The sequence below is a fragment of the Cervus elaphus genome, chromosome 27, assembly GCF_910594005.1.
Source record: "Cervus elaphus chromosome 27, mCerEla1.1, whole genome shotgun sequence".
Classification (NCBI taxonomy): Eukaryota; Metazoa; Chordata; class Mammalia; order Artiodactyla; family Cervidae; genus Cervus; species Cervus elaphus.
The window spans coordinates 60,085,428-60,112,751 of record NC_057841.1 but is presented as its reverse complement, the minus strand read 5'-3'; the positions used below and the strand labels follow the sequence as shown (position 1 = coordinate 60,112,751).

General features: G+C 48.9%; 2 protein-coding genes across 2 annotated transcripts in view; both read right to left on the bottom strand.

The window, feature by feature from the left end:
• Positions 1-11,662, bottom strand: part of ZNF532 (zinc finger protein 532) — a 105,940-nt gene extending 94,278 nt beyond the window's left edge. Inside the window, exon 1 of the mRNA XM_043889688.1 lies at positions 11,620-11,662. The gene's annotated coding sequence lies outside the window, so the exon portion shown is untranslated. The remainder of the gene's footprint in view (positions 1-11,619) is intronic.
• The window catches only part of LOC122684756 (atherin-like), a 36,573-nt gene continuing 20,889 nt past the window's right edge, over positions 11,641-27,324 (bottom strand). Inside the window, exons 2-3 of the mRNA XM_043889064.1 lie at positions 13,497-14,276; positions 11,641-11,687 (exon numbers count right to left, since the gene is read on the bottom strand). Coding sequence (XP_043744999.1) covers positions 11,671-11,687; positions 13,497-14,276 — 797 coding nt within the window. The 3' untranslated portion in view covers positions 11,641-11,670. The remainder of the gene's footprint in view (positions 11,688-13,496; positions 14,277-27,324) is intronic.

The following is a 27,324-nucleotide window of genomic DNA, read 5'->3' as shown; positions in this document are numbered from 1 at the left end:
TCCTCGGCGTGGACTTCCTTCTCCAGCCAAGTCCTACACCTTCTCATCATCTCCTACCTTGGATCTTTGTTCCCTTTCTGCAAAACTTCACCCCTCTGTATTTTTCAGAATTTCACCCAAAGTTTATCTTTATTGGAACCTCTACTTCCACACGACGTTTCTTCGTTTGCCTATTTCCTCCTGTCTCTACCTTTAGAAGTCAAGTGAGTGTATCAGACAATAACAGTGTCAAAAGCTTAAGGACACAAATTCAGTTCACTTACTGGTAAGCTATTTTCTGACGACAGTGAATCACGGCAAAGCTCATCCAAAAGGCTCTCCTACAAGCACAGAGATGGTGCACGTCTCCCAATTCCTGTAGTCCTGTACTTTCTTACTTTCTGAAAAAAATATTTGGCTGCCCGAGAGGTATGTGGGACTCGAGTTCTTCCCTGATGGGGATCAAACCCGCGCCCTCTGCATTGGAAGGTGGATGCTTAACCCTCGACTCCCGGGGAGTCCCTCACGCGTCTCACAGCCAGTGGCCTGTGTGCCGTGCTCCGCTGGGCCTGGCCACTCACCGCACAGGGGGCTGCCTTCTGACGCTCTCTGCACATCTGCCCACCTAGTCTTTGACCCTGACTCCTGGCAGGCTGCAGGAGGACCTCTGACTCACCACCCCACTATATCCTGAACTCATCCCCAGCTCAGATTAACATCCGTGGTTCCAACCCTTTTCTCCAGCGCGGGCCCCACGGCCACGCCCGCCCCGAATGCCCAGTCCTGTCCCTGCTCCCCTCAAGGTAACGTGAGGCCACAGCTGACACCCCAGGACACGCTCTCCCCACCCAGACGGGGATTCAGCAAAAAACCGTGAGCTGACGGATTTAACCAAGAAGTAATAAATCGTATGCAACGTGCTGGATTCACGTATCGTAGCACTCTCAGACTCCAAATGTCCGCTAAGATCTAAAACTCAACTAGGCTTTGTATGCAATGAGAAGCTTTCTTGTAGAGAGATGAGGATGGCAAAGTATCTCATGTGACAGTGAAAGTCGCTCAGCTGTGTCTGACTCTGACTCTGACATAGACTATACAGTCCATGGAATTCTCCAGGACAGAACACTGGAGTGGGCAGCCTCTCCCTTCTCCAGGGGACCTTCCCAACCCAGGGATCAAACCCAGGTCTCCCGCATTGCAGGTGGATTCTCTACCAGCTGAGCCACCAGAGAAGCCCAAGAATACTGGAGTGGGTAGCCTGTCCCTTCTCCAGGGGATCTTCCCAACCCAGGAATCAAACCAGGGTCTCCTGCATTGCAGGCGGTTTCTTTACCAACTGAGCTATCAGGGATGCCCAAGAATCTCATGTAACAGACACCACTTCATCCTTACAACTAATTTAATCCATTTCCAGATTTTAAAACACACCAGCTACAGTTCTGTGGTCTCAACAGCTCAAACACGGAATTCACCAAACTCCTTACTGGAACGCAGTCTCTCCTCTGGCTCAGGCCTGGGAGTGAGCGTCCCCAAGACATCTGGACCCAAGGCCTCCAGAGCGTGTGCCTTCGTTGCATGGCATGGGCAGCCGGTGCTGGTCAGCCACTCTTCATCACCACCCTGGGAGGAGGCTCGTTAGGGCTCCCACGCTAAGGGAGAGTCACAAGCCGCCCGACTCCCCGTCAGGCACAGAGGCAGAAAGAGCAGCTGCTAACAGCTGAGTCCCCACCTCCTGTCAGATCCCAGGTCCCTGAACCAGACGTGGCACGGTTATTCCTGTCTGTGGCTGTTATCCAGTCACTCGGTCATGTCCAACTCTTTGCGACCCCGTGGACTGTAGCCCACCAGGCTCCTCTGTCCATGGGATTTCCCAGGCAGGAATGCTGCAGTGGGTTGCCACTTCCTGCTCCAGGGGATCTTCCCAACCCAGGGATGGAACCTGCACTGGGGCAGGAGGCTTCTTTAGCACTGAGCCCCCAGGGAAGCCCTGTGGTCACTCTTATATCTTGACTTAAGACCTGACACCGTTCATCACAGTGACTCCAAACAGGGACCCCTGCCATGTATCTCCCGGAGCTCATCCTGATAGTAAAGCTCCCTCTGTCTCATCAGTCAAGGGGCCGAGGGAATGAAGCTTCAGTACCCAGGCTGTGTGGGAACAAGAATACACTGAGTGTCCAGGCAGATCCTGTGTATCCAGAAACCAGAGCTCATGCCAGGCTGGGCATCCACGACCCAACAATGAGGGCTGACCCCAAATGCCCTCACTGGCATCACATGCAAAGCGACGGTGAGTTCCCGCAGTCGGGCAAGGCTTAGGGCATCAGATGACTCGGAAGCAGAGACGGCGGACCTGAAACCCAGGGGTGCGCTACAGACCCCTGCGACTCAGCATGGCCTCGGACCAGCAGACCAGCATCACCTGGGAGCTGGTCAGAAATGCAGGATCCCGGGCCCACACCAGCCCTCGGGAATCAGTATCTGCATTTTAACAAGGTCCCCAGGGTGATCTGTACGCCACCAGTCCTACCTGCACGATAAGGGCACCCAGGAGGGGCCTGGGGGCGAGGTGGGGGCACAGGACGGTAGCAGCAGGTGGGGAGAGGCAGGGGAGAACCGCAGAGCGAGCTGGGCCCTGCTCCAAGGCCGGGGTCCGTCTCCCACCCAGCGCTGCCCTCTTCGGCCAGTCTCCTAATGTCTGTAAGTCTCAGCGGGGATGTTAATTACACTTTCGGGGGACAGTCAGCATAAAGCGTCCAGCACACCGCAAACCTGCAGCGGGCTTCCTTCCTGTCCGCCGTCAAACAGCAGTGTGGCATGGATGTTTAAATCCCGTAATCTGGAGATGAACTGGGTGTCTGGGAGAGAAAGGGAGCCCAAACCAGGCAAGAGTGAGTTTCTCTAGCAAGAAGACCCTATCATAGTTCTCACCCTATCTTCTTCAACCGAGAGGACTCAACATCAGTAAATATGAACACTGCGGGGCACCAGGGAAGTTGCACTGTTAAACTTATTTAGTCGTCCATCTGACAACCCAGACCAACTATCAGACAGAAACAGAATGAAAACCACATATATAGTTGCAAGTTTTCTATTTTTTTTTTTTTTTTGCATTTTTTAATTTATTTGCCACTCAGCATGCGGGATCCTAGCTCCCCCATGAGGGATCAAACCCTGACCCCCTGCAGTGGAAACCCTGAGTCTTAAACCACTCGACTGCCAGGGAAGTCCCTCTATCTTTACAAGAAAAGGGCTGGGGCTGGGGGAGTAGATAGTGTGAAATAAGTTTTAGTAATAAGTTTTATTCAACCAAAACATTCTTTCAACATACAGTCTACATTAAAAAGCTATTAATGAGACATTTTACATTCCTCTTTGTTATCTAAGTTCTCAAAACCCTGTGTATATGTTATGCTTACAGCCCACCTCAATTAGGACTGGAGCTGGTTTAGTCCTTAAGTCATGTCTGACTCTTGCGACCCCATGGACTGTAGCCTGCCAGGCTCCTCACTTCACGGGATTTTCCAGGCAAGAATATTGGAGAGGGTTGCCATTTCCTTCTCCAGGGGATCTTCCCGACCCAGGGACTGAAGCCAGGTCTCCTCCATGGCAGGCAGATCCTGTACTAACTCAGCCACCAGGGAAGCCCCCAAAACAGGACTGGTCACACTGCAAGCGCTCAGAAGCCGTACGTGGTGGGGGCCGGCCAACGGGACGGGACCGCTCCAGACAGCGAGGTCCCAGGAGCCCTGCTACCCTCCACCTTCCATCGCCTCCAAGGTCCAGCGTGTAAGACACAACCACCTGGTCACTGCCAAGCAAACATGGGCGGGCTGGGGAGACGGACGGAACAGAGGCCTGAGCCACCCGCCCACAGATTCACGGTCAACTTTTGTTTGTTCTCAAACGCTGGTTGACGAAAATTACACCAACGGACAGACAACCCAGATGCTAGCCCCTCGATGACTGGGCTGAATTTACATGGGAACAAAGTTGAAGTGTTAAAAATCTGTAACTACAAAATTCGTTCAAGATTTTCCAGCTATAAATGTCACGCGGGGCCAAGTAAGAACAAGGACTCTTGCTGAGATGTCCCTCGCTCTTCATCAAATAGGGCAGTTGCAACTCAAAATCTACAGACCAGGCAGGAAACACTGTGTATGCCTTCATGCCCCACACTTCCAAACAGAAATCACTACCGACAAAGGAGGAAAAAGACGGAACAGGAGAAACACCGCCGAGACAGAAAAGAGACGTCAGGGATGAAGCCCTTCCCCTGAAACAGGAAGCTCAGGAATACTGGACAGCTAAGATTTTAGGGAGGACTCACGGAGCACCAGGCACTCTGCTAGGCACTTCATATGCATCTCATCTCCTAAACAACCCTCGAGGAGAGGATGGTCTCAAATTTTAAGTTAACTCGCTGAGGGGGCTTTCCCAGGTGGCGCTAGTGGTAACAAACCCGCCTGCCAGTGCAGGAGATGTTAAGTGACACGGATTCCATCCCTGGGTCGGGAAGATCCCCTGGAAGAGGGCACGGCAACTCACTCCAGTGTTCTTGCCTGGAGAATCCCATGGACAGAGGAGCCTGGGGGGCTACAGTCCGTGCAGTGGCAAACAGCTGGACACGACTGAAACGATTTGGCATATAGGCAGGCATGATCAAGTCTCAAGCCAGAGACCTCAAACCTCCTCCCCAACTCTTCCTGTATCAGCAAAACTGAAGGACCCGCTTATCGACGGGTGCCTGTGTGAGGGCTTCATTTCAGTAAATCGGGCTTTCAGGTTCACATGACATAAGGACTATAAATAAAAAGTGGCTTCTATACCATCAAAACACAGACAATTAATTTTGGATTGCAGAAAGAAATAATGATGGCAACAGCCTCCGGCCAGGAGTCTGCAGGGCAGTGGGTTCTGGTTTCGGATATGCTATTAACTACCTGCTGAAACGCACCTCCACCCCAGTTTGGGCTTACTGCGGAAAATGAGGATAACTATAGATGTTTAATGCATTTCCGGCTATGTAGTTGTTTATTTTTAACACAGAACTGTGAATTTTCTAACCTGGAAGTTTATAAAAAACTCTTACTGTTGAGATGCCTAGAAAGAATCTGTTTGCTCCTCACAGAAATGACCAAAATCACCACCTGTCACTAGACCCCATGAGCCAGCAGGAATTTGGTTCCCCGAAAGGCAAGGCTGCCTTGAGAAGATGCTTAGGAACTACACCACCTTGACTTCACCTTTAGGTCTCTATGAATCCTTCAAGATGCTCAGAATCTCTAATTAGGCACAGATGGAGTAATACCTGACTGACAACAGATCTGCATTTGGGGGCCCTCATGACCACTGACTAGAGGACGCCTGGCAGGGAATACGCAGGACGGCTACGAAGGCCACTCTGGGTGCATCTAGAAACACTACTTATTTCAGTCTCCAGATTGAGATTAAGGAGAATTCGCTCTTCCCCTCATTCTCAAACAGGCGGAATTGAGAACTTCCTGTCTGTAGAGGAGCATTCAAATTCCTTAAATCGTGTTTATTTGTGAGGACAAAAGATTTTTCTCAACACCACTTTCAATTTATGCTGATTTTCTTATCCTTTTCGAAGAATAAATAAAACAAAAACACCTCCTCGTTCCTTCTCCCAATGTGTCCCTCACCCCAGTGCCTAGTAAAGGAAGCGCTGAGGTCTTCCCAGCACGCTATTTCTAGCAGCACGTGTCTCCGGTGCAGACACAGACTCCTCTCTCCGTGATGACAGAAGTCAGGAAAACCTGGCTGATGACAAAGGCCCTGAACTGTGCCTCTGACTTCTCACGACACCTGCTCCCCTTCCCTGTCTCCAACAGACCCTCCCAACCCCAAGCACCTTCCATGATTTCCCCTGGTCCCCCCTCAACAAGGCAGAAGGGCCCAGGGATGAGGAGCAGACTTCTAGTTCCGGCTGCACCCCACTTCTGAGCAGGCGGACCTTGGCCAGTACCTTTGCCTGAGTTTCCTGACCTGCACTATGGCGGGGTTGGGGGGTGACAGCGTTCAGCTCGCCTGGTTGTCAGTCTTAAATCTACGCACAGGCCACCACGACAGACGGTGCTATCTGCAGGTGTTAGGCTGCGGACATCACGGTCTGCCCTGCTGCCCTCCAACTTTCTGAAGCACGCGTCTCTAAGTTCTTCAGTCCCTACCTCCCCTTCGTATATGTATTTTGCCTTTTACTGTATAAACCATTATCTTCTGGCAACCCAAACTGATACCTTCTCGTATCTTTCCTCTATCAGCTCTGTTCTGTGACCCCCAGCTCGCACGGATCCAGAAGGCAAGGGACACCCCATGGGCAACACAACCCGAACCTGCACTCATTCTACCAGCAGCTCCACCTCCACAGTCTTTCCTGCCTCCTGAATTCAGAATCTCAGAGCCAGAAGTAACCTCTGACACGTAACTTCAGAGAGCATCCTCCCCACGCTCTCTCTCTCTCTCTCACACACACACACACACACACACACACACACGTGCACGCGCACACACACAGGCCCCTGACACGGTCACCACCTACCACTCCATCGCCATGGCAATGCCTCGGATGGAGCCCTCCTCCCCTCTCCTGGATGGCTGCCGTGGGGCCCCCACTGGACCCCGAAGAGCCTCCATTCCATGCTCACGGGGTTGCCCTGGGTCCTCTGTCATGAACAGTCTTTTCTCTGGCCCTGCTGCCTCCACAAGGAAGCACACCCTGGAGTGGACGGTGCAGAACGGCCTAGGAAGCCCGGCCATTGCCCGCGTCCCCCCCTGCCCGCCCGCCCGCCCGCTCCCCCAGCCCCACCTGCCACACCAGCTCCCCCAGGGCCTTTCCACACGCGGTCCCACAGGCTCGCCTGCTCGCCCTCCAAGTCGCTGCCTCCCTGACATATTCTCACTGGCCTTCTCGGCTCAGAAGCCACCTCGTCCAGGGCTCCTCCCTGCAAATTTGGCACCGGGGGCCCATTCGCATTCCTATCATAGCATCCGTGGGCTACTTCCCACTAGCTTTTCCTCTCTGGATGCCTTTGCCCTCAGTCCTCGCAGTGCCTAGCACAACGTCCAGGGCTTAGGAGACACACCACATCTGCTCCGTGGATGAAACAACCCCCAAATTAATGCTGATCCCCATGTCTCAGGCTCCCTTCCCTTGTTCTTCATCACTAGGACCTCAGTCCACTTGTTCTTCCTGATCTCGAACACTATTTTATCTGCTAAAAAAAAAATCTGCTTCTAAAATCTCCCTACTTCATGGCTTTGAGATTACTTACACGTTTTCACCTCTTTAAAAGACATAAAAGCTGAAAAATAACTTCAAATATTGAAATAACACCAATATTTTGATAGTCAAGAAATCAAATTTTAATTAACGATAAGTTCTTGACACAGCTAGGATTTCGTACCCCTGTCCAAAATTTCAACTCTGTTACTCGCTGGTGCTTTATGGAACCTGAGGACAAATGTAAAAATTAAACTGCCAAACGGTTCTGAAGAGATCAGGAATAACTGCTGAGGGAAATAAAGGCTATTTTACCACTTGGAGTTTCTTGTTTCCACTTTTGGCTAATTCCAATTCGTTCTGGGTTATAAAGCCTGTCATCCCGTTAGCGAGTGGTCTATTATCATGAACATCTCTCATGTGTCTTCGGATAGCATTTGCTACAAAAAGTGTACTTGGGAAGTCTTAACTGCAGCTGACAATGCCAGATCTTTTTGTGAGCTACGACCAGCTGAATTTACTTTCATCCTAACTTTGAATTCTCACCTCCTTACCACGACCCAGCCATCCCACTCCTCAGTCTGTACCAAACAGACATAAAAACTTACGTTCAGACAAAAACCCATATGCAAATTTTTATAGCCACCTTATTCTGGGAACAGGATTTAAAAAAACAAACAAACTGGAAACAACCCTCGTGTCTTTCAACGGAAGAACAGAGAAACAAACCATGGTACATCCATACAGAGGTCTACACAGCTCGGCAATAAAAGGAGAACCAAGTTTGATACACAAAACAATGCGGACTGCCCTTCAAACGCACTTTGTAAGTGAAGGAAGCCATTTGCAACGGCCTCCTTGGAAAAGACCAAATATAAGGTCAGAACAAATCGGTGGCTGCCGGGGGGGTGGTGTGGGAATGGAGAGGAGAGTCTGACCACAAAGGGTGAGCAGGTGGGAAGGTTTCAGGAGATTGAACGAGTCCCTGTAGGCAATGGTGGGGCAAAACACTGGTGCTACGCACTGTCAAAAGCCCTAAGACTGCACACCGCGGAGTAACTTTTACTACATGTAAAGAAAAGGTTAACCACTTAACCACGACATACTTAGAGATCGTACACCAAACACAGGCAGACCTCCTCTGACTGCACTTTGCATTATTGCCCTTCACAGATACCGGGTTTTTAAAAAGACTGAAGTTTTGTGGTAACTGTGCATTATCAGATGATAGCTAACCTCTTCTTCAGCAATAAAGTATTTTTGATATAGTGTTTCTAGACATAATGCTATTGCACACTTAACAGACTACAGTGCAAACATAACTTTTATATATACTGAAAATCAAAAAAAAAAATTCTGGCGACTTGCTTCATTGCCATGATCCCTTTATTGCGGTGGTGTGGAACCCATACCCACAACATCCCTTGGGGTAACGCCTGTGTAATAAACACAAAGGTATGGATTTCCTTGGGGCTCCTCTGGTAGCTGAGTGGTAAAGCACTTGCCTGCCAGCGCAGGAGATGCGGGTTCGATCCCTGGGTCAGGAAGATCCCGGAGAAAGGTAATGGCAGCCCACTCCAGTATTCTCGCCTGGGAAGCCCCATGGACGGACAAGGCTGGCGGCTCCACGGGGCTGCAGATTTCCTTCCCCTTTACCAGTTGTGTGTGTTATTATTGTGTTGCTACTGTAGGGCACTGATGAGGAAGAGATGTTAAGGGAATGGGGGGGGAATCAACCCCGAATCATCCCCAGATCTTCCTGCAGCCCCTGCGCTGGCAACCTCGGCTCCAGCTGCGAACAGCTAAATGGAGTCCCACCAAGAATACGGGAAAGGTCACTCAAAAGCAACGGGAGACTGCGGTACCCCACCACGGAGCCCGGGAACACATTTCAAGGGGAGAAACAAGGCGGGGGCCGGGGTCTCCCCGAACAAATCCTCCAGTTCTAACTCATCCCCTGGAAGGTATCTGCAGAAAATTCCATCCACATGTCAGCCGAAGCCTTCCTCCTTCCTTTAAAAAGGAGTCAAGGTGGGAGGGGGTAGGGGAATCTCCTTGCGAGGAGAGAGAGCAAAAACACACAACGAGGGAGAACACGGGTTCTCTGAAAACAGGAGGCCGAGAGTTCTAGAAACCCCGGACCCCACATTCTTCACGGTGGAAAAAGTGACTCCAAGCAGGCGGACGACAAGAACAAGCCAAGGGTCACCACCCAGTGACGCTTTCTTTCCAGTGGACCTGCCCCACCCAGCCAGAGGCGCACATTCCTCCCTGGAGGGGCCGCCCGGGGCCCTGGGAGACCCCCCGCAGGCAACCCCGCTGGGCGGGCCAGGGCCCAGGTGTGCGGCCCGCATGCGACGGGGAGGGGTGCCTCCCTGCTCCAGGCCTGGCTCCTTCTGGGAAAGGGGACGCTCAGGCTTCTCCGCGCTCACATTCCTGAGCCCAGGAAACTCCAGTTCCCCTCCAGGGAGTCCTGGGCCTGTGACAGGCTCAGAGCCCGGCCCGATATCGCCACCTGAGACAAACCTCCGGCCGAGACGAGCTCCTGATTGCAACCCTGGAGAACCAGCTCTCCGACCTGCAACGGCCCTCTGCAGCTGGAAAGACAGGCCTTCGTACAAAACACATGCTATTTTCCAGGAGCCTTTGCAGGGGCCAGGGGTGGGGGGGAGGGGTGGAGAGTAACAGAGCTAAAAACCACAGAGAGTAAACCAGAACATTCTGGGACACACCACGCTTTACGAAAAGGGCTTTTTTAAAACATCCTTTTCAAGGATCTGTCGCAGCAGGGGGTCAGTTGTTAGAGTTAAATAAAAATCACTGACTTTCTAAAGACAAAAGTGAAGGACTCAATTATTAAAAAAAACAGCTTATTGTATTAAGCTAATTAAGGTCTGTCATATTAGCCATCTGAGTTTTAACTGGCACCGGAAAAGCAGGAACAGCGTATCATGCAACGTGGACTGGGATCTGCTTTGCAAGCAGATTTCGGCCACATTCAGACACAGAACCTCTGGCAGGCAAAAATGCAGAACTGAAAACCAATTTTCACACAGCGATTTGTAAAGAATTCTATTCCATCGCATAAGCTATTTACTGGTCTATCAGTGCGAGATTACATTTATCTCTGTTAAATACCACAGCTGGTACTCTGAGCTAACCATGTACTGTTGTTTCTCGTCTCATCACACGCTGGATGCTCTGAAATCATGAGAAAAAAAAATTCAACAATAAAACCCTTGCATATTTGACACCCTTCACTGCAGAGACTCTGCCCATCAACCACCAGCACACAACCTCTAAGATCCTCGGCATTTCTGAAAAGATTACTCTGCTGAACGCAAAAAGGAACAAAATACCCTCTACAAAGTAGGGGAGACAGTTGTCTTCCATTGTGCCTTCCACGGGCTCCCCTTGACTGTACTTGGACCAAACCAGAAGCCAGAGCTCCTCTATCCATAGCTGAGATCATCTTGGATTGGATTCTGGTACTGCTGGCTTCCTGTCTGGGGAAGTTGCAGTCCTTTTCACAAGGAACCCCAAGGCGAAATGCTTCATGTTCCCCTGTAAGCTCTCACTGCCTTTGTTCCTTACTTTGCCACCACGCATTACTGCCTGCTTCACTCTCCTCCTCAAAAGCCTCTTGGTTTTGGAGGATGCATAAAAATACCAGCTGAAATCGAACTGTCATCTTGTAAGGCACTGGACATTGTCTGCCATCCACTGCTGTAAAGCTTTGAGTTAACAAGCATCTTTGCACAGAGGAAGCCAGACTACCCAGTCTCCTCCTGGCACCACGTTAAGTATTCCACATCAAAATGTATGCCACAAATAATCCAATGGCAAACTCACCATTCACAGCCCCCCAGATCAATAAAAGCCATTCCACCACTCCACTCGGAGTGAAAAGCCTTTCAGGTTCACACACAGAGAGAGGTAGAGAGAAAGGTGATGAATGAACAAAAAACAAATCTACCTTCAGACTCCTCAAATCCCTAAAAGGTGGCCAGGACGCCTGGATTTTTGGCAAACTCCTTCCCTTTTTCTGTGATCATCGGGGAGAAAAAGCTACACGTGTACTGCTTCAGTCTTATGTAAAACAGGGCATTCTCCACAAGGCCCTGACGCCTACCATTCTCTCCAACTCGCTTCTTTTCAGGCCTGCCTCTTCTAAATGACCAGCCACAAGCGATTTCATGAAGTCATTCTGATTTCGCCCTGATAGCAACACCCTCATAAAAGTCCCTCTAATCCCATTAAACTTCGCTAAGGTTATGAGTATTTCTTCTCCACTCTCCGCCCAGTATTATCTCCAGGGCCCCAGACCACCGTCAGTCTGTGTCTGAACGGAGCTTCAAATAAATACTTAAATTCATGCTCAGAATATCGTATCTCACCTTGTGAACCTTGACCTTTTGGAAAGACTTTGGACCAGTGTTCAGTTACTGTCACACGGCTGCATTCTCTGCAAATATGAAAGGGTTAAAGGCAGCCCCAGTCAACAGGCCTACAAGGAAAAAAAAGACAGCATGTATGCCTTGCAGCATCACTGGAATGCATTTATGCTCATTTCCTAGAACAATAGTGTTACCTTTTGGCCTTCATAACAGCCAGACGTATCCCCAACACCCTTTAGTAGCTTCTAAAACAAAAAGCACAAAACGGAACATACCCTGCAAGAGAAGAAAAGCATGCAAAGTAGCATTCTCCAGCAACAAACAAACTACCATTACAAATCCATCAGTTCGTTTGGGTTTGCTTTTGTTAAAAACGCAGAGCAAGAGAGAGAGAGACAAAACTGCAGAAACCCAGGGTCCCCACCCTACCAAGGCACATTTTTTGTCTTTAGGAAGGGCCATAAATCTCAGCTCCTTGTCCATCCCTTAAGCAAAAGAAAAAGGCAGGAAAAGCCCAAGTCATCTCAAGCTTGCAAACCTGCACATTTTCCCCCATCTTCTCTACAGAGAATCTTCTAGGGCTCCGTTAGTCACGTACCCGTGCTGTGTGCTAAGTGTGCGTTCACATAGTGTGTTGGGACGGTCCCTTCCTGCCAGCGCCTCGGCTTTTGGCTGCCATGAAGGGAGGAAGCTGCTATCCCACTGTAGTAGCTCAGGGACTGCATTGTGTTCAGGAGCTGATCTGCCTCAAACCAGTTTCAGCCGGTTCTGGTCACCCTACATAAAAAAGCTATGGCAACCCTCGCTGAGTTGCCAACAAGTCCCTGAAAATCAGCAGCAGAGGGGGGCATCTCGCTGGGGCTGGCTGACCCCCTTCGGGTCCTGGGGAGGAGGGGAGGGTCCTCGTGTGTCCCCCCCGCCGTCCCCATCACCCCACACGAGCGCACAGCCTTGGAGAGACGCACCTCTCCAGCACCCCAGAGCCCCTCGGACCCACCCCTCGCCTCCGCCCCGAGCCCACCGCGGAGCCCTGCGGCCCGCGCCTGGCTCCTTCCCGCACTTACCTCCCACAACCTGGCTCAGATCTTTGTGTACGTGTGGTGTCAAGTGTGTGCGCTCTGGCTTGGTGGCTGACCACGAGCCCCCCAAGAAAGAGCCACCTACGTGTGTGTCTGCTCCCCCTGCCCGCGCTGGCGGCGGGAGCCGGCCTGGGCCCCCTGGCAGGGTGCTGCTGGCGTGTTGACCAGGCTCCTCTCCGCCTGTCCCCCCCAGCCCCCTCCTCCCGGCCCTCTCTCCGCGCCCTCCCTGTCACCACCAGCACCAGCACCACCAGCGGGCCCCCCAGTCTCCTCCTCCTCCTCCGACCTTCTCTCCTTTCAAGCACCTGGGGTGGGGGGGAGCCCAAACCCCTTCACCTCGGGCCAAAAAAAAAAAAGAAAAGCCTAGGGATGTCTGGGTGGGGGGTGCGGGGGGCAGACCCGGGGACCGAGGGGGCACAGAGGCCTTTTAAAAAATGCGCTGCGCACCACGGGCGCTGGAGCGGGGAGGAGGCAGCGCTCACGTGGCCCCCCTCTCGGAACCGGCGGGGCCTAGCCAAACCCGCAGGGCCTCGGGTGCCCCCCTACCCCCCACCCCCCAAGGAGGCCGGCAGGGCGCGAAGGCCGGCTGTCCCCGAGGCCGGCCGTGGGACAGGCCGCGGCAATCAGGCCCAGGGACCAGAGCCACACGCGCCGGCCGGCGATCGCCAAGGCCCCGGGCACGAGGGGCCGGCGCCCCAGCCTCGCCCCCTGGGGGGAGCCGCCCGCCCGCCCGCGCGCGCCCCGCTTCCTCCGCGGCCCTGCGCGCCCCGCGCCCCGCGCCCCGGGGCGCACACCCACCCCCGGCCCGGGGTCGGCCCTCGCAGCGGTCAAGCCCGGGCGTCTGGGCCGCAGCTCGGATGACCTTTGTTCCGCGCGGCGCCGCCGGCGGCTGCTGCTGCTGCTGCTGCTTCCATGCCACGGGCGTGTCGTCGCATCCCCGCCGCCGCGGCCGGGCTGTGCGTGAGCGGCGGGGCGGCCTCGCCCGCCGGTGCCGCCGCCGATGCTGCCGGTGCCGCCGCCCCGCCGCCGCCGCCGCCGCGGCCTCGCCGTGCGCCCGGCCCGGGCCCCGCGCGCCTCCCCGGGCGCCGCGCTCTAGGCCGCGCGGCGGCGGCGGCGGCGGCGGCGGCGGCGGCGGGGCGGCCACGCCGGGGCCTACGACGGGGGTGCGGGCCCCGGGCGGCGGGGCGGCGGCGGAGGCTCGGCCCGAGCGGAGAGCGAACAAAAGGGAGCGCGGGCGAGGGGGAGGGGGCGGCCGGTGGGGGGGGGCAGGGAGGCTCGGGGAGAAGGAGGCGACACGCGAAGCCCCGCAGCCCGCGGGCGCCCGGCCGGTGCCGGCTTGGCGCAGGGCAGCCGAGCCCCGCCGACCCGCCCGTCTGCGGCCGCCGCTCCTTCGCCCGGGGCCGAGGGCAGGGCCGGTGGTCGTGGTGGTCGTGGTGCTGGAGGTGCGGGGCTGCAGGCAGGGCCGCGGCTGCCTCCAACGACATCGCAGCCTCTCGCCCGGTCCTCTCCACGGCCCCAAGCCGCAACTTACTCGAGTGGAAGGAAGCAAGGCCTCGCCAAAGATGGTTGCAAAAAGATCTTGAAGCCAAGGCGCTGGTGTTTTGTGATCCTCGCAATGGTGGCAGAGAAGTCAGGAGAGAGCACGCTATCTTCAGATGCATTACATCTGAAATTCTCCCTGGAGGTGGAAGAAGGGGGCTCTCTCCTAGGTAGTTAGTGGTTTGGAGCCCTTTTCGCCTTAAACTGAGCCACAAAAGGATGGAAGACACCCCCTGGGGTGGGGAGAAAGCCCTGGTGTAAAAGACACACGTTTTGCTTTTCAGAGAAAAAGCCACTGGGGCCAGATTGAAACATGGCATGTTCGGTTCATGTAGTCTTTTTTTTTTTTTTTTAATGGGGGAATGATATTGAGTAAACAAGATGTAATAGCTGGGTCTTTAAATTCAAGAAGGGAGATCTGTACAAATGTAACAAGCACATAGTGAACCTACAGCAGGTGGTCACAGCCTCCAGAACGCAGAAAGATACATACATAAACCCCGCGTAAAGACCACAGAGGTGTATAATCCTTAACACGTCCGGGATGGAGACAATATATTACCACCAGATCAGGTATGCTGTTTATCCAGCCCTGGGTTCTGGTTCTTACATGGTTCACAGACACGCACTGGGTTGAAAGGTTTTTTGGTCGTTTTTTGTTTTTTTTTTTTAAGGCGAGGAAGTACCAAATCAAGTGCATTGTGCTTACCCTGGAAATAGGACAAAATGGAAGGATCTGAAAACAATGGCACCATAACCTCTTAAAAAGACTCACTCCTGTTTAATCTCATTCTGAAGATACTAGTAGTTCTCCAGGAGCTGTGCAGACTCGCAGCACAGGAAGCTTTTCTGTGCTTTGTTTTAAATATCGGTTAATATTTGCAAAGTGTGCTAAAAGTTTCCTTTGTTTCCTAAACCTCAGTGAGTCTCTCCTCTGCATTAACTTCCATCGAGGAAGCCATTGTTCTCTGTTATGCAGGCATTGTCTGATGTAAATTGGAAGGAGCATTTTTGCTATTTAAGACTTTTCATGTAAATGAACCAAATTATTGTCTCACAGACAAGTTGTTGGTCTTTGCCAACTGCACGTTGTTTGGAGTTGCACATAGATTGGGATACATATTTACACATGTTTAGAAAGACCTATGTAATCTGCAAATTCTGCAAACCACTGGATCACATTTATCAATGTTACAAGACGATGAAATTGAAACTCATCTTCTTTTAGCCTGAAAACAGTGCCAGTACCCTGTGGGTTGAGTTTCAACTTTACTTGGGCTTGATTTCATTTGAAAGGAGGCCTTTTTTTCTTCTCTCAAAGGTGGGCCTTTATTAATATGCATGTGAAAACATGACATGCATTGAAATGGATACAAGGCCTTGCTTATGAAATCTTTATACACTGCACAAATTACAATGTATGGAATTTCATAATGTCCCTACCTGCTGTAGTAAATCCTAGCTTTCTTAAATTTAGAATCTTTGTACTTGAAATACTTTCTTGCCCCTCCCCCAATTCCCTCTGTCTAAGAGTTGAAAGCACAGCATAAAGTGTTTGAATGGTTTAAAGAACTGTACTCCCCAAACTCAAATCTGGATTGCTTATGGATGGTAAAGAGCCTTCTTTTGCAGAACAGCCTCACATGGCTTCATAATGTCAAATACTTTTTGAACAGAGCTTTATTACAAAGCCCAGCATTTTGGTCAAGCCTCAGCTGGAGGAAATTTGTTTGAAAGCACAATTCATCATTTGCACTAGCGGCAACAGTTAACACTGCATCTTTTAAACAATCCTAAACCAACCAAAAGTAAAAGATAATTTCTTGTAAATTATCTTTTTTCTATTTTTACAAAGAGAATTTCAGAGAAATCCCTTCTCCAGGTAGACCATTAGTGAAAAGCAAAGCACCTATTCATCTTAATTCTATGAAATCACTGAATTTCACAACAGAAAAAACAAATTTTAGGGTAAGTTTTAAAAAATAAAATAAAAACACTACCTCTCTTCAAAAAAACCAATACAAAGGTTCATTCTATTATTGTGCTATCTTGGACACCACTCTGCTTTGGGCAACAATAGTAGTAAAGAATGAAATAATCTATTATTTGACTGCTGTAAAGAAAGGGCAAAACAAAGAAATCATACTATTCTTCTGCCAAATAGAAACTAAAAGAATTCCAAATCCTTTGGGATTTTGTTGGTGCTGTTTTTATTGCTAACTCTTAATATCTCCGTTTTTCCTCCAATCAGTGAATTGCAAAATCCCAGCTTTTTCTTTTTTTAAAGCCTTTTGTGGTTTGAAGAGGCATTGCAGGCACATACAGATAGTCAATCTACATACATCATACTTTCCCTCTGAATTCTATGAATTCTATGCCCTTTGTTGGGCAGAGCACACAAAAGGTGTGTTCCCTGTGGGAGAGAAGAAGGAAAACAAAAAGAAAAGCCTTTTCTTTATCTCACCATCAAAAGGCCTGACAAGCCACACCTTAAACTGACAGTCCCCTGACTTGAGCTACACATTTTTTTAGCTCAAAACTAAGCTAGGCCTAGGTGTTTACAGAGTTTCGTATGTTAAATCTGTTGGCTTGTTTTCAAAGGAATTATTACACTATTTAACATGAGCATTATAATTCTAAGATCTGTAGCTGATCCACCTCAAGGGTTGAACAAAATAGATAGAACCAGAATTTTTTTTTAATTTCAAAAAACATACCCTTGAAAGAAATCATAACCAGATTTAAATTATTATCAACCTGCCAGAAATAGACTGAACGGAGGTCTAAGAGAGGATTCCTCTCATTATTTGTTAGTGATTCCATAAACAGATCCTCTTTCCCGAACCTCATTTGGAAATACCTGCAAAGCTTTCACTAGGAGACCTGAAAGGGGTGGGGCTGTCTCGTATGAAAAGATAAGCTGAGATGCATTAAAAAAATTTTAAGTTGATCTGAACAAAAATCTATTCCAAGAAGGCAGTGCCAAACCAGAAGTGCCAGGGCTCCATTCACAATGCTGGGGAGAGAGGGGGTGAGGTTGTGCAGCGAGGAAATTCCTTGATTGGCTCCGGCTTAACGTATAGTTGGCTGTTTGAGATTGGTCATCCTTATCGGTTTTGGTTTCGTAACCTTGAAGTATTTCTGGGCTTAGATTTTGATTTATTTACCTAAGTGGCCAGGGCATTGGCGCCACCTCAGTTTAATGGACTCGTCACTTAATGAATTTAATGATGCAAAGTTGGGCATTATTTTAGAGGCCCATGACCTCATAATTCCTGGCCCCTGGATGGATTCACTAATCTTCATCTCCTGCTGTCTCTTTAGGCCTAAAAAATCAGCCTTGCCCAAGGAAAGAGAGGGATGATAAGGTCGAGGAAAGGGTTGTTGTATTAACTCTAGACAATCAAAAAAGAGCAAGAAATTGTGGGTTTGAGATACCAGCCAAGAGTCATCTTCAGAAACTATGGGCCAATGGACAAGACCTGTTGAGAACCCCATAAGGTTTCCTAACCCTTTGCAACTTTGACACTATGTCTGGGCTTCTGAAAGGAACTGGTGTTTGGGCTTGTTTTCTACGAAGTCCAAGAGGAGAGGGGGAGAAGGAGGAGAACTAGAAAGTATCTGAGACAAGGAAAGGCAATCAGACTTAATCCTTTCGGGAGGAGAAGCTAACGTGTGGGTCATTTCCACCCGAGAAGGGATCCCACTGGTCCCTAAACAAATCCTCATCTTTGCATCTTCCAGCACCCCCACCAGCTAGCCCAATGCCTTGTAGATCCCATACTTGAAATTAACTAGTTACTTGTGAACTAAGGATGGATAATAAACCCACAAGTACCTAGAAATAAGCATGTCCCAAGCTAAACATAAGATCTCTTGCCACTGTAGTGGATACTGTAGTGCTTTGTCTAAAACCATCTTCAGAGTATAAGCCTCCATCCCCTAGCTACTGAGATCGTTGACATCTGACCACTCCCAGTGGGGTCCCAGGCCTCGGCACCATCTTGTGCCAGGTCCTGTGAACTGTCTCACCCAAGATTACACTCCTCCCCCCGGAGCAGCCAACATCTGGCTGATGTAGTGATAACAAAGGCTTGCCTTAATTTGGGCCATTTCTAAAGGGCCATCCTAGCTCCAGAATGCCCTGTAAAATGGCTCAGGCCTCAGTTTCCATTGCTTTATGGATCAGCTCCTTCTGCCTAATCTAGCCTTCCTCACTCCCTCACAAGTGGATCTCCAGAGATTATCCAGAGTCTGTTTCCAAGAAACTCAGCCCCAGACACCAACCAAACCAGGTCCATCTCCCCCTTGATCCCATCATCTAATGGCACTTACTCCCTCATCTACTCCATCCCTATTGCTGAGTGTTCCACCTGCAAGGATCTGTTGATTCCAGTCCCTTCTATCCACATCCATTCACCTGGACTCACCCTCCGGCTCCGCCCCTCAGTTCAGAACTGCTCCCTAACTGACCCTCTTGCCTCCAACCTGACCAACTTCCAATATTCTCCACACTGAGAACTCTAGGAACATGTCTAACGATGCCATCTTGTCACCCATCTACTCAAACATTTTCACCTCTCTCCATCATCCTTAGAATAAGATCCAGACTCAGAAGGCTCTCCCTGACCCAACCCACGTGCCGGCCCACATCCCTTGCTCCTCCCTCCTCATATTCTAAGATCCAATCTGGCAGAACTTTTTGTTCTCTGAATGAAACCTGATGGCTCTCCCTGTCAGTCCGTCACATGTTGTTCCATCTTTCTGGAAGACTGTCTCCACGAAGGGTCCCTAACCTCCCGGCCACAGACCAGTACCACCTCCTGTCAGATCAGCGGCAGCAGAAGATTAAACAACAGATGTCATGCACTTGAATCATCCCCAAACCATCCCTGCTACCCCGGTCCATGGAAAAATTATCTTCCACGAAACCAGTCCCTGGTGCTGAAAAAGGTTGAGGACCACTGCTCACCACCACTCCCAGTCCTGTCTGTATAACTAGCTTCCATGCATCTTTAGATCTAAATTTACATCACTCACCTGGAGAAGCCTTCTTCGACCTCTCTCAACACATACAAACTCAGCATGGGTGGCCCGGGCATGTCCCTAAGTTATCCTTTTCACACGATGCTTGAGTTGCTTTATTTTGTTTTCTTTTTGGCCACACCATGTGGCTTGTGAGATCTCAGTTCCCCAGCCAGGGACCGAACCTGGGCCCTGGAAGGGAAAGCGCCAAGTCCTAACCACTGGGTGGCCAAGGAATGCCTGACGCTGGAGGTTCTGGCTCTCACACCATGAGAAAGAAACCTGTGAGGTCAGGGACAGTGACACTTTGGCTTACTGACGTCTCCCCAGTGCCAACATCACACACAGACACTGAAAAATTAGGTGTTTAGAACATCCAGATTGATTAAACACCTGTAGGGCTTTTCTTTCTCAATGACTTTTAGAGAGAAAAGACGATCAAATACTTTACCATTTTTCCTAAACTTGATGATAAGTGTATTTAACGTTAAAAGACCCAAAGCCACACATCACTGGGGAAACATTGGTTATTTCTAGAAAGGTAGAAAACGCAAATGTAAACCAACAAGTGTTAAAATAGGAAAATAATAACTAGAAAATATAACTGCAAGATAAAATACATTCATTTGTCAGCAAACAGTTGGAAAATGCTTAAGAAAATATTGCTGTAGATGTCAGCGAACACGTGTTAGAATAAATTGCACGGTGTGGGAAGCCTGCTCTACCACTGAAAGAGAAGAGCAGCTATTTCTAACATGCCACAGCTGAGGTTATATGCCTGATCCTGTTCCAGTGATGTCACACCTATAAAAACTGAGTTTTTTCCATGAACCACTAAATAAGAAGTTTAGGGGAGAAGATATATTCTCAATAATAAATGAGTTCTTTAATTGAAACACTATGATTTTGGCGGGGGGGGCCCTACCGTGTGGCACGCACAGAATCTTAGTTCCTGTGTGTGTTCTGTGTGTGTGCTCAGTCGTGTCCGGCTCTTTGCGACCCCATGCCTTCTAGCCTGCCAGGGTCCTATGTCTGTGGGAGTCTCCAGGCGAGAATCCTGGAGTGGGTCGCCATTTCCTCCTCCAGGGGATATTCCCGACCCAGGGATCGAACCTGGGTCTCCCACATCGCAGGTGGATTCTTTACTATCTGAGCCAGCAGGGATCAAAGCCATGCTCCCTGCACTGGAAGCATGGAGTCTTAACCACTGGATCATCAGGGAAGTCCCAGTATATGATTAAAAAAAAAACTATTAAATAATAACAACTAAAGAAGCAGCTAAGTCTCCAGGGATGTTTAATTCTAGGATTAGATTACAAAAATTCCTTCACACAAAATTCATCACTAAATCACTCACAGATAAGCAACTGCAGCCAAGAAACTGAAGCCAAAAGTTCAGAGATTGTTACAGGATATCACCATGAGGTTAATTTTATTTTTAAAGGCTGGGGGTTGTATAAGGAGTTTCCTGCAAGAGGGACTCAATACTAGGCTTTAAAAGATGAGGCGTGACGACTGAAATCTTTCTCCTGCTCCGTGTTTTGCTGGATATGCTACAGCAAAGAATTTCATACAGATAGGTTACTCACTGTCCTCTTTGAAAGAGTGGATTTAAATCTGCTGTGGTTTTTGTGATTAAATGCTGTCCATAACACACTATCTGGCAGATAGAATAAAAATAAACGCATGGAAATTCCCTGGTGGTCCAGTAGTTAGGACTCAGCACCTTCACTGCCAGAGTTTGGGTTCAACCCCTGGTCAGGAAACTAAGATCCTACAAGTTGCATGACTCAGCTGGAAAAAAAAAAAAAAAAAGCTTAATCTAGTCCTTTAAAGATACTATTAAGCAGGAGGGAGAGAGAGTAATTGGGAGCTTGTGATTGACATATAATGTATAGCACAGGGAATTCTGTAATGACCTGTATGGGAATAGAATCGAAAAAAGAGTGTATATATATATGTGTATATATATATATATATATATATATATCTGATTCATTTTGCTGTACACCTTAAACTGACAGAACATTGTAAATTAACTATATTCCAATAACAATTATTAATTTAAAAAAGAAAATACATTTGCTGCACTTTAAATGAAAATACTACTAATAAGAAAACAATGGATAATATTTTAACCAAGAAGAAGTGACTGCTTTTAGAAAGAACCTCTTGATACGGAGAGAGCATTTTAGAAACAGGTGTTTGGCAATCACTTGTGATTTGGTGCTAAAAATTATGTATTTAATAATTAATAAAGGTAAAGTATTACCTTTAACAACTATTGGATACCTAATTTATATCATAAAGCAAAGTTTCTAAACTGTTAAACAGAAAAAACTGGGCTTCCCTGGTGGTCCAGGAGTTTCGAATCTGCCTCGCACTGCAGGGGATGCCAGTTCCATCCCTGGTACCAGAGGACACCCCCATGCCGAGAAGCAGCTGGGCCCGGGCCCCACAACCACTGAAGTCCACGCACCTAGAGTCTGTGGTCCACGACACACGGAGCCACTGAAACAAGAAGCCCAGGGGCCGCAACGAGAGAGCAGCCCCCCGTTGCCCTTGAAACGAGAGAAAAGCCCTTGCACAGCAACGAAGACCCAGTGCAGCCAAAAACAAAAAAGAGTTCATGGGTCTTTAGAGAAGTTCCTCTAAGAAACAACCAAACCATTTTCTGGGGCAGAAGAGCTCTGGAAGAATAAAGAAGTGCTACTTAACAGACCAGCAAAGTCACGTAACCGTAGATGCTAAGGTACAGAGCAGGTTCGCAAAGTTCAGGCTGGGGCGGGCAGCAGTCCATTTTGGTTCTCATTGATTTTGCCCCTCCAGGGTTTCCCTAACCCAGCCTCATCTTCCATCTCAGTCCTCCTGTCTGAGACTGGAGTACCAGGGGACTAGAGAGGAAAGAGAAAAAAAGGCACAAAAATATGACCAAACCTTCCTCTCTGGCACCTGCTAAATAATAAAGTATTTGAGTAAGTAAGAACAATCTCCATTAAAAAAAAAAAAAAAAAAAAAGGTCTGATCCCTTTATCCTTGAGCTTCCCTGATGGCTCAGACGGATAATAATTCACCTGCAATGCAGGAGACCTGGGTTCAATCCCTGGGTCAGGAAGATCCCCTGGGGAAGGGAATGGCTACCCACTCCAGTATTCTTGCCTGGAGAATCCCATAGACAGAGGAGCCTGGAGGGCTACAGTCAGTCCATAGGGTCATGAAATCCAAAGAATCTTGACAAAAGCAGGGGAAAGCGTTGCCATCTGTCAAATCAGGACCATCGAGGACGCCTCCATGATCGGGTGGGCACACGGGACACAGGGTGGATCTGAGAAAAGATCTCTGTTTCCCTTTTCCTTCTCTCAAGCTGTTCCTTTTGTGTTAAAGTATTTATATTGTTTCTGCTAGGAAGCTTGTCACAGAAGAAACAACTTCCCTTCTTGATTACTATCCTAGCTAAGGGACGAATGTGTGTCTGCTAAGTCATTTCAGTAGTGTAACTCTGTGTGACCCCATGGACTGCAGTCCACCAGGCTCCTCTGTCCATGGGATTCTCCAGGCAAGAACACTGGAGTGGGTTGCCATTTCCTCCTCCATGGGATCTTCCCGACCCAGGGAGCGAACCCAAGTCTCTTATGTCTCCTGCATTGGCAGATGGATTCTTTACCATTGGCACCACTGGGGAAGCCCCAGGATATGAATAAGCACTTAGAATATAATAGCCAAAGCCCTTGAACAAATATAAAGCCAAGGTGGGTTTCCCTTTGCTTTAGAGCTTTGGCTCTTTAGGTAGCATTCGGTAAACCACTCTTGATCTGTTATCCTGGCCACTTTCTGATAGCCGATGCTACAGTCGTGAAGCGTGCCTGCAAGTGGAGAAATAATAGGGGTGTTCACCTCATACCAAACTATTCTGCCTGCAGAATGGGATTTAAAGCAGCCCTTCCACCTAACAGCGCCTGCTGTTGGGAGAGCCCAGCAGAGCTCTCTAACGTAGAGCAAGGTAGTAGCGTAAGATCCCCCAGGACCTCTCCCTGTGTGTGGAACTCTGAGGCTGAATTCCATTCTCGGTGCCAAGTGCAAGCGTTCCACATACTATCCCACTTCCTTCCCATTCTTTGTCCTTTTCTTCCCTCCGCCCCCTCCCCCCAACACCTTAGACTTCAGTAATACACCTATCGTAGGATGAGGGTGTGACATGAGGTCTTCTCTGGGCTCAGTGGTAAAGAACCTGCCTGCCAATGCAGGAGACTTGGGTTCAACCCCTGGGTTGGGAAGTTCCCCTGGAGGAGGAAATGGCAACCCACTCATCTTCTTGCCTGGAGAATCCCATGGACAGAGAAGCCTGGTGGGCTACAGTCCACGGGGTCTCGAAAGAGCCGGACACGACTTAGCGACTAAACAACTTGAGTGGCTGATAGAACCGTGGACTGAGCCCGAGTCAGCTAACTTCAGTCTTTAAGTGCTCACTGATGCAGGGCTCAGTGTAAGGCGATCCTGGCGTTGAACCTCGGGGTCTCTGCGGCGCTGTGTTCGCTTGGATGGCTTTCCACGGATGGTTTACCAGCCTGGCCCCCTCCCTCACTTCATCCGTGTCTCTCTGCTCCACGTCCCCTTGTCAGAGGGAACGTCCCATCCCACCCTAACTAAAAGTGTCCCCTCGATCTTTCGCTAGCCCTTTGCTCTCCTAATTATTTGCCCCACAGCACTTATCTGTCCCCGGCATTATACTGAAAGTTGCCAGACAAAATACAGGCCATCTGTGGAACCTACTTATACTTGAAAATTCATTGTTCATCTGAAATTCAAGGTTAACTGGGTGTTTTTATTTTTATTTGCTAAATTTGGCAGCTGTAATTATTACATCTTTCATTCCTTTCCCTCCCGTTTGAATGCGAGCTCCTTGAAGCAAAGATGTGGCTTGTGGGAACCCCTGCTTCAAATCCCCAGTATCTAGTGCTCCGGAGTCTCATCAGGCAGGGCACACAGTAGGCGCTCATCTGTGTTCAGAATGAAAGAAGAAAGCATAAAGCAATAGGGCACCAACCGGAGACTCGGGGCTAACAGGGCAGTGCATGCTGCATTCCCATCTGGCTCCTACTGTCTCCTTGGAAAATTTTCAATTGTAACGGGGATTCCCAAGATGAAAACATTTGCTTTCTGGTCCAGACACTGAATTAAGACCACCAGTACATACCAAACTGACAAACCCCAGTCAAAGGACAGCTTACAAATCCTACTGATTCGAATCAGAATTGAGCCATAAAGTTGGCAGTAAAAACCAAATCCTTTAAAAAACAAAACAAAACTGAAACCCCAGTCCATTCCTTGTCTTGCCAAGTATTCCCCTTCTACAATCACTGGATTTCCTTCCCCAACTGCATTCCCTGTTACTCCTCTATGGCACTCTTGTTCCCATAAGCTAGAAAACAACACTACATCCATCCAATATTGTCCTCAGCAGTGAGTCTTTAAAATACTTGGCCGTGTCTAGGGTGATAGCTTGGGCAGCTTCATTTGATGTTCTGACAACTGAGTATTGTTAGTTTTGACTCGGTTACTTAGAGAAGACTTTGTAATTCTCCCCCCAATCACTCATGTGTATTTACTCAGCTAAGTAACTCTTGTGACCCGTGGCATTCCACTTATGGGTCTTTTCCAGAGGCAGAAAGCCAGAAAGGGTGGTAGAAACTCAGAAAGCACACCTTTTCCATCCAGCAGAAGAAAATTAGTATTTCTTGCCATGGTTTGAATTTTAAGAGTTTTCACTCAAAAAGGAAACCAAGTTTTCCTTTTCTTATGCCTGTCCCACATCCCAACCATATGGAGAAAAAAAAAAATGAAACATCTGCCTTTATACAAATAATTGCCATGTATTTTTTTCTTGTTAGTTCCTTTAAGCTTTACTGTCTCTTCATCCTAGAGTGTAATTATGAGTCATGCCTATCTCAGGATGTCTTGAAGTAAATGATCAAATACCACCAGTACAGTGGTACCATTCAGGAAGAAAGTGAGGTTAACTGGGACAGACTACTCAAAGCCCACCAGGAAAATTTCAAAGATCCAAGAAACAACCCCATTAAAGAAAAGGTCAAAACAGGTGCAAGACCTCAACGGCCAGGCAGCTTGGACCTAAGGTTTATAGAATGAGATGAGGTACACCGCGCTGTTTACCCTTGGATCTCTTGCGAATCTCCTGTGTTCTGTCCAACCTAACATTACTTCTAAAGTTCGTAAAACGTACTCCCACCTTCACGGGTGAGCCATATTCTGAACACAGTCTTTATGTTGTCGATAACTGTACTAGAATACAGCGGAGGTTTTCGTGTGCTTTGGTTGTGTAGGACTTTCACCCTCTACCCTCAAGGCCCACAGTTTGCCAGTCGGCTATAATTCTTGTAGTTCTTGCATCTGTTCCTTGTGGCACTTTGATTTTCCTTGAGCCGCTGGGAGTTACTTCTGCCTCTCCTAGGGAACCTACTTCAGGCATCTCCTGTTTCTCATCAGCTACTGAAACCAAGTAACCAAGTCTGTAAGAACCGTGACTAAACGAACAGGAGGAGCTCCAAGCTCCTGGAGTTTTCATCATCAGGCCGTTTGTAAACTTCCCCCTCCCGATACATTCCTCAGACCCCTGGCTTCTCCATGTGTGAGTCATAGTAAGCAAGGATAACAGCCAACACGTACCCAGCCTTGACTCCAGGCCAGGCATTGTTCTAAGTATCTTGCTCTGTGCGGTATTATCTCATTTAACCCACATTCTCACACACACCTGTGATTATCTCAGTTCACACATGAGCCTGGGGAACTTTCTCCAGCTCGCAGCCTGGAGTGATGCAGTCAGCGTTCATTCCCAGGTAGCCAGGCGCCATGTTCTATTTGAAGCCACACCTCAGAAGGGACTCAAACTCTGAAGTAATCTTCCAACCAAAACCGCACAACTCATTTCACAACTTAATGAAACTCATACTTTCTGTTTGGCACAGGCGTGCTCAGTCGTGTCCGACTCCTAAGACTGCATGGACTGTAGCCCGCCAGGCTCCTCTGTCTGGGATTTTTCAAGCAAGAAGACTGGAGTGAGTTGCCATTTCCTCCTCCAGGGGATCTTCCTGACCCAGGGACTGAACCCATGTCTCCTCCATGGGCAGGCAAATGCTTTACCACTGAACCAACTGGGAAGCCCATCTTTATGTCCTGGCACAGATGGAAGTCAGCAAGAGGCAAAGTGATAGGTAAGAAGCAAATTTATTAATATAAGACCCTTATGAACAATACAGGCCAGTGGGCAAGAGGGTTCTGTCTGGAGAACTGTGAGTTAAATTTTAATAATCAGGAAGACCAGATCAACAGGCTTATTAGAAGGATGAACTAAGTTATCTACCAGAATTATTTTTGTAATCTGGTCTGTTAACAAACAATTGAAACAAACAAAAAAACAACAACAAAAATTTTTAATAATCAAAGGAAAAGTCAGGAGGGCACGAAGACCATCAGGTCTTGGTGAGTCCCTGGGATGGGCCACCAAGTGAGGGTCCTTGGCTTTGCACAGGAAAGAATTCAAGATCGAGCATGGTGAAGTGAAAGCAGGTTTACTGAGAGAGAGAGAACGTTCAGTTCAGGTTCAGTTCAGTCGCTCAGTCAGGTCCGATTCTGTGTGACCCCACGGACTGCAGCACCCCAGGCCTCCCTGTCCATCACCAACTCTCAAACTCATGTCCATCGAGTCGGTGATGCCATCCAACCATCTCATCCTCTGTCGTCCCCTTCTCTCGCCGTCGATCTTTCCCAGCATCAGGGTCTTTTCCAGTGAGTCAGTTCTTCGCATCAGGTGGCCAAAGTATTGGAGCTTCAGCTTCAGCATCAGTCCTTCCAATGAATATTCAGGACTGACTTCCTTTAGGATGGACTGGTTGTATCTCCTTGCAGTCCAAGGGACTCCCAAGAGTCTTCTCCAACACCACAGAACGTGGCCTGTCTCAAAAGGCTAGCTCAGCCTGAAATATGGTATCGTCAGTTTTTATGGGCTGGGTAATTTCATAGCCTACAGAGTGGGAGGATTATTCCA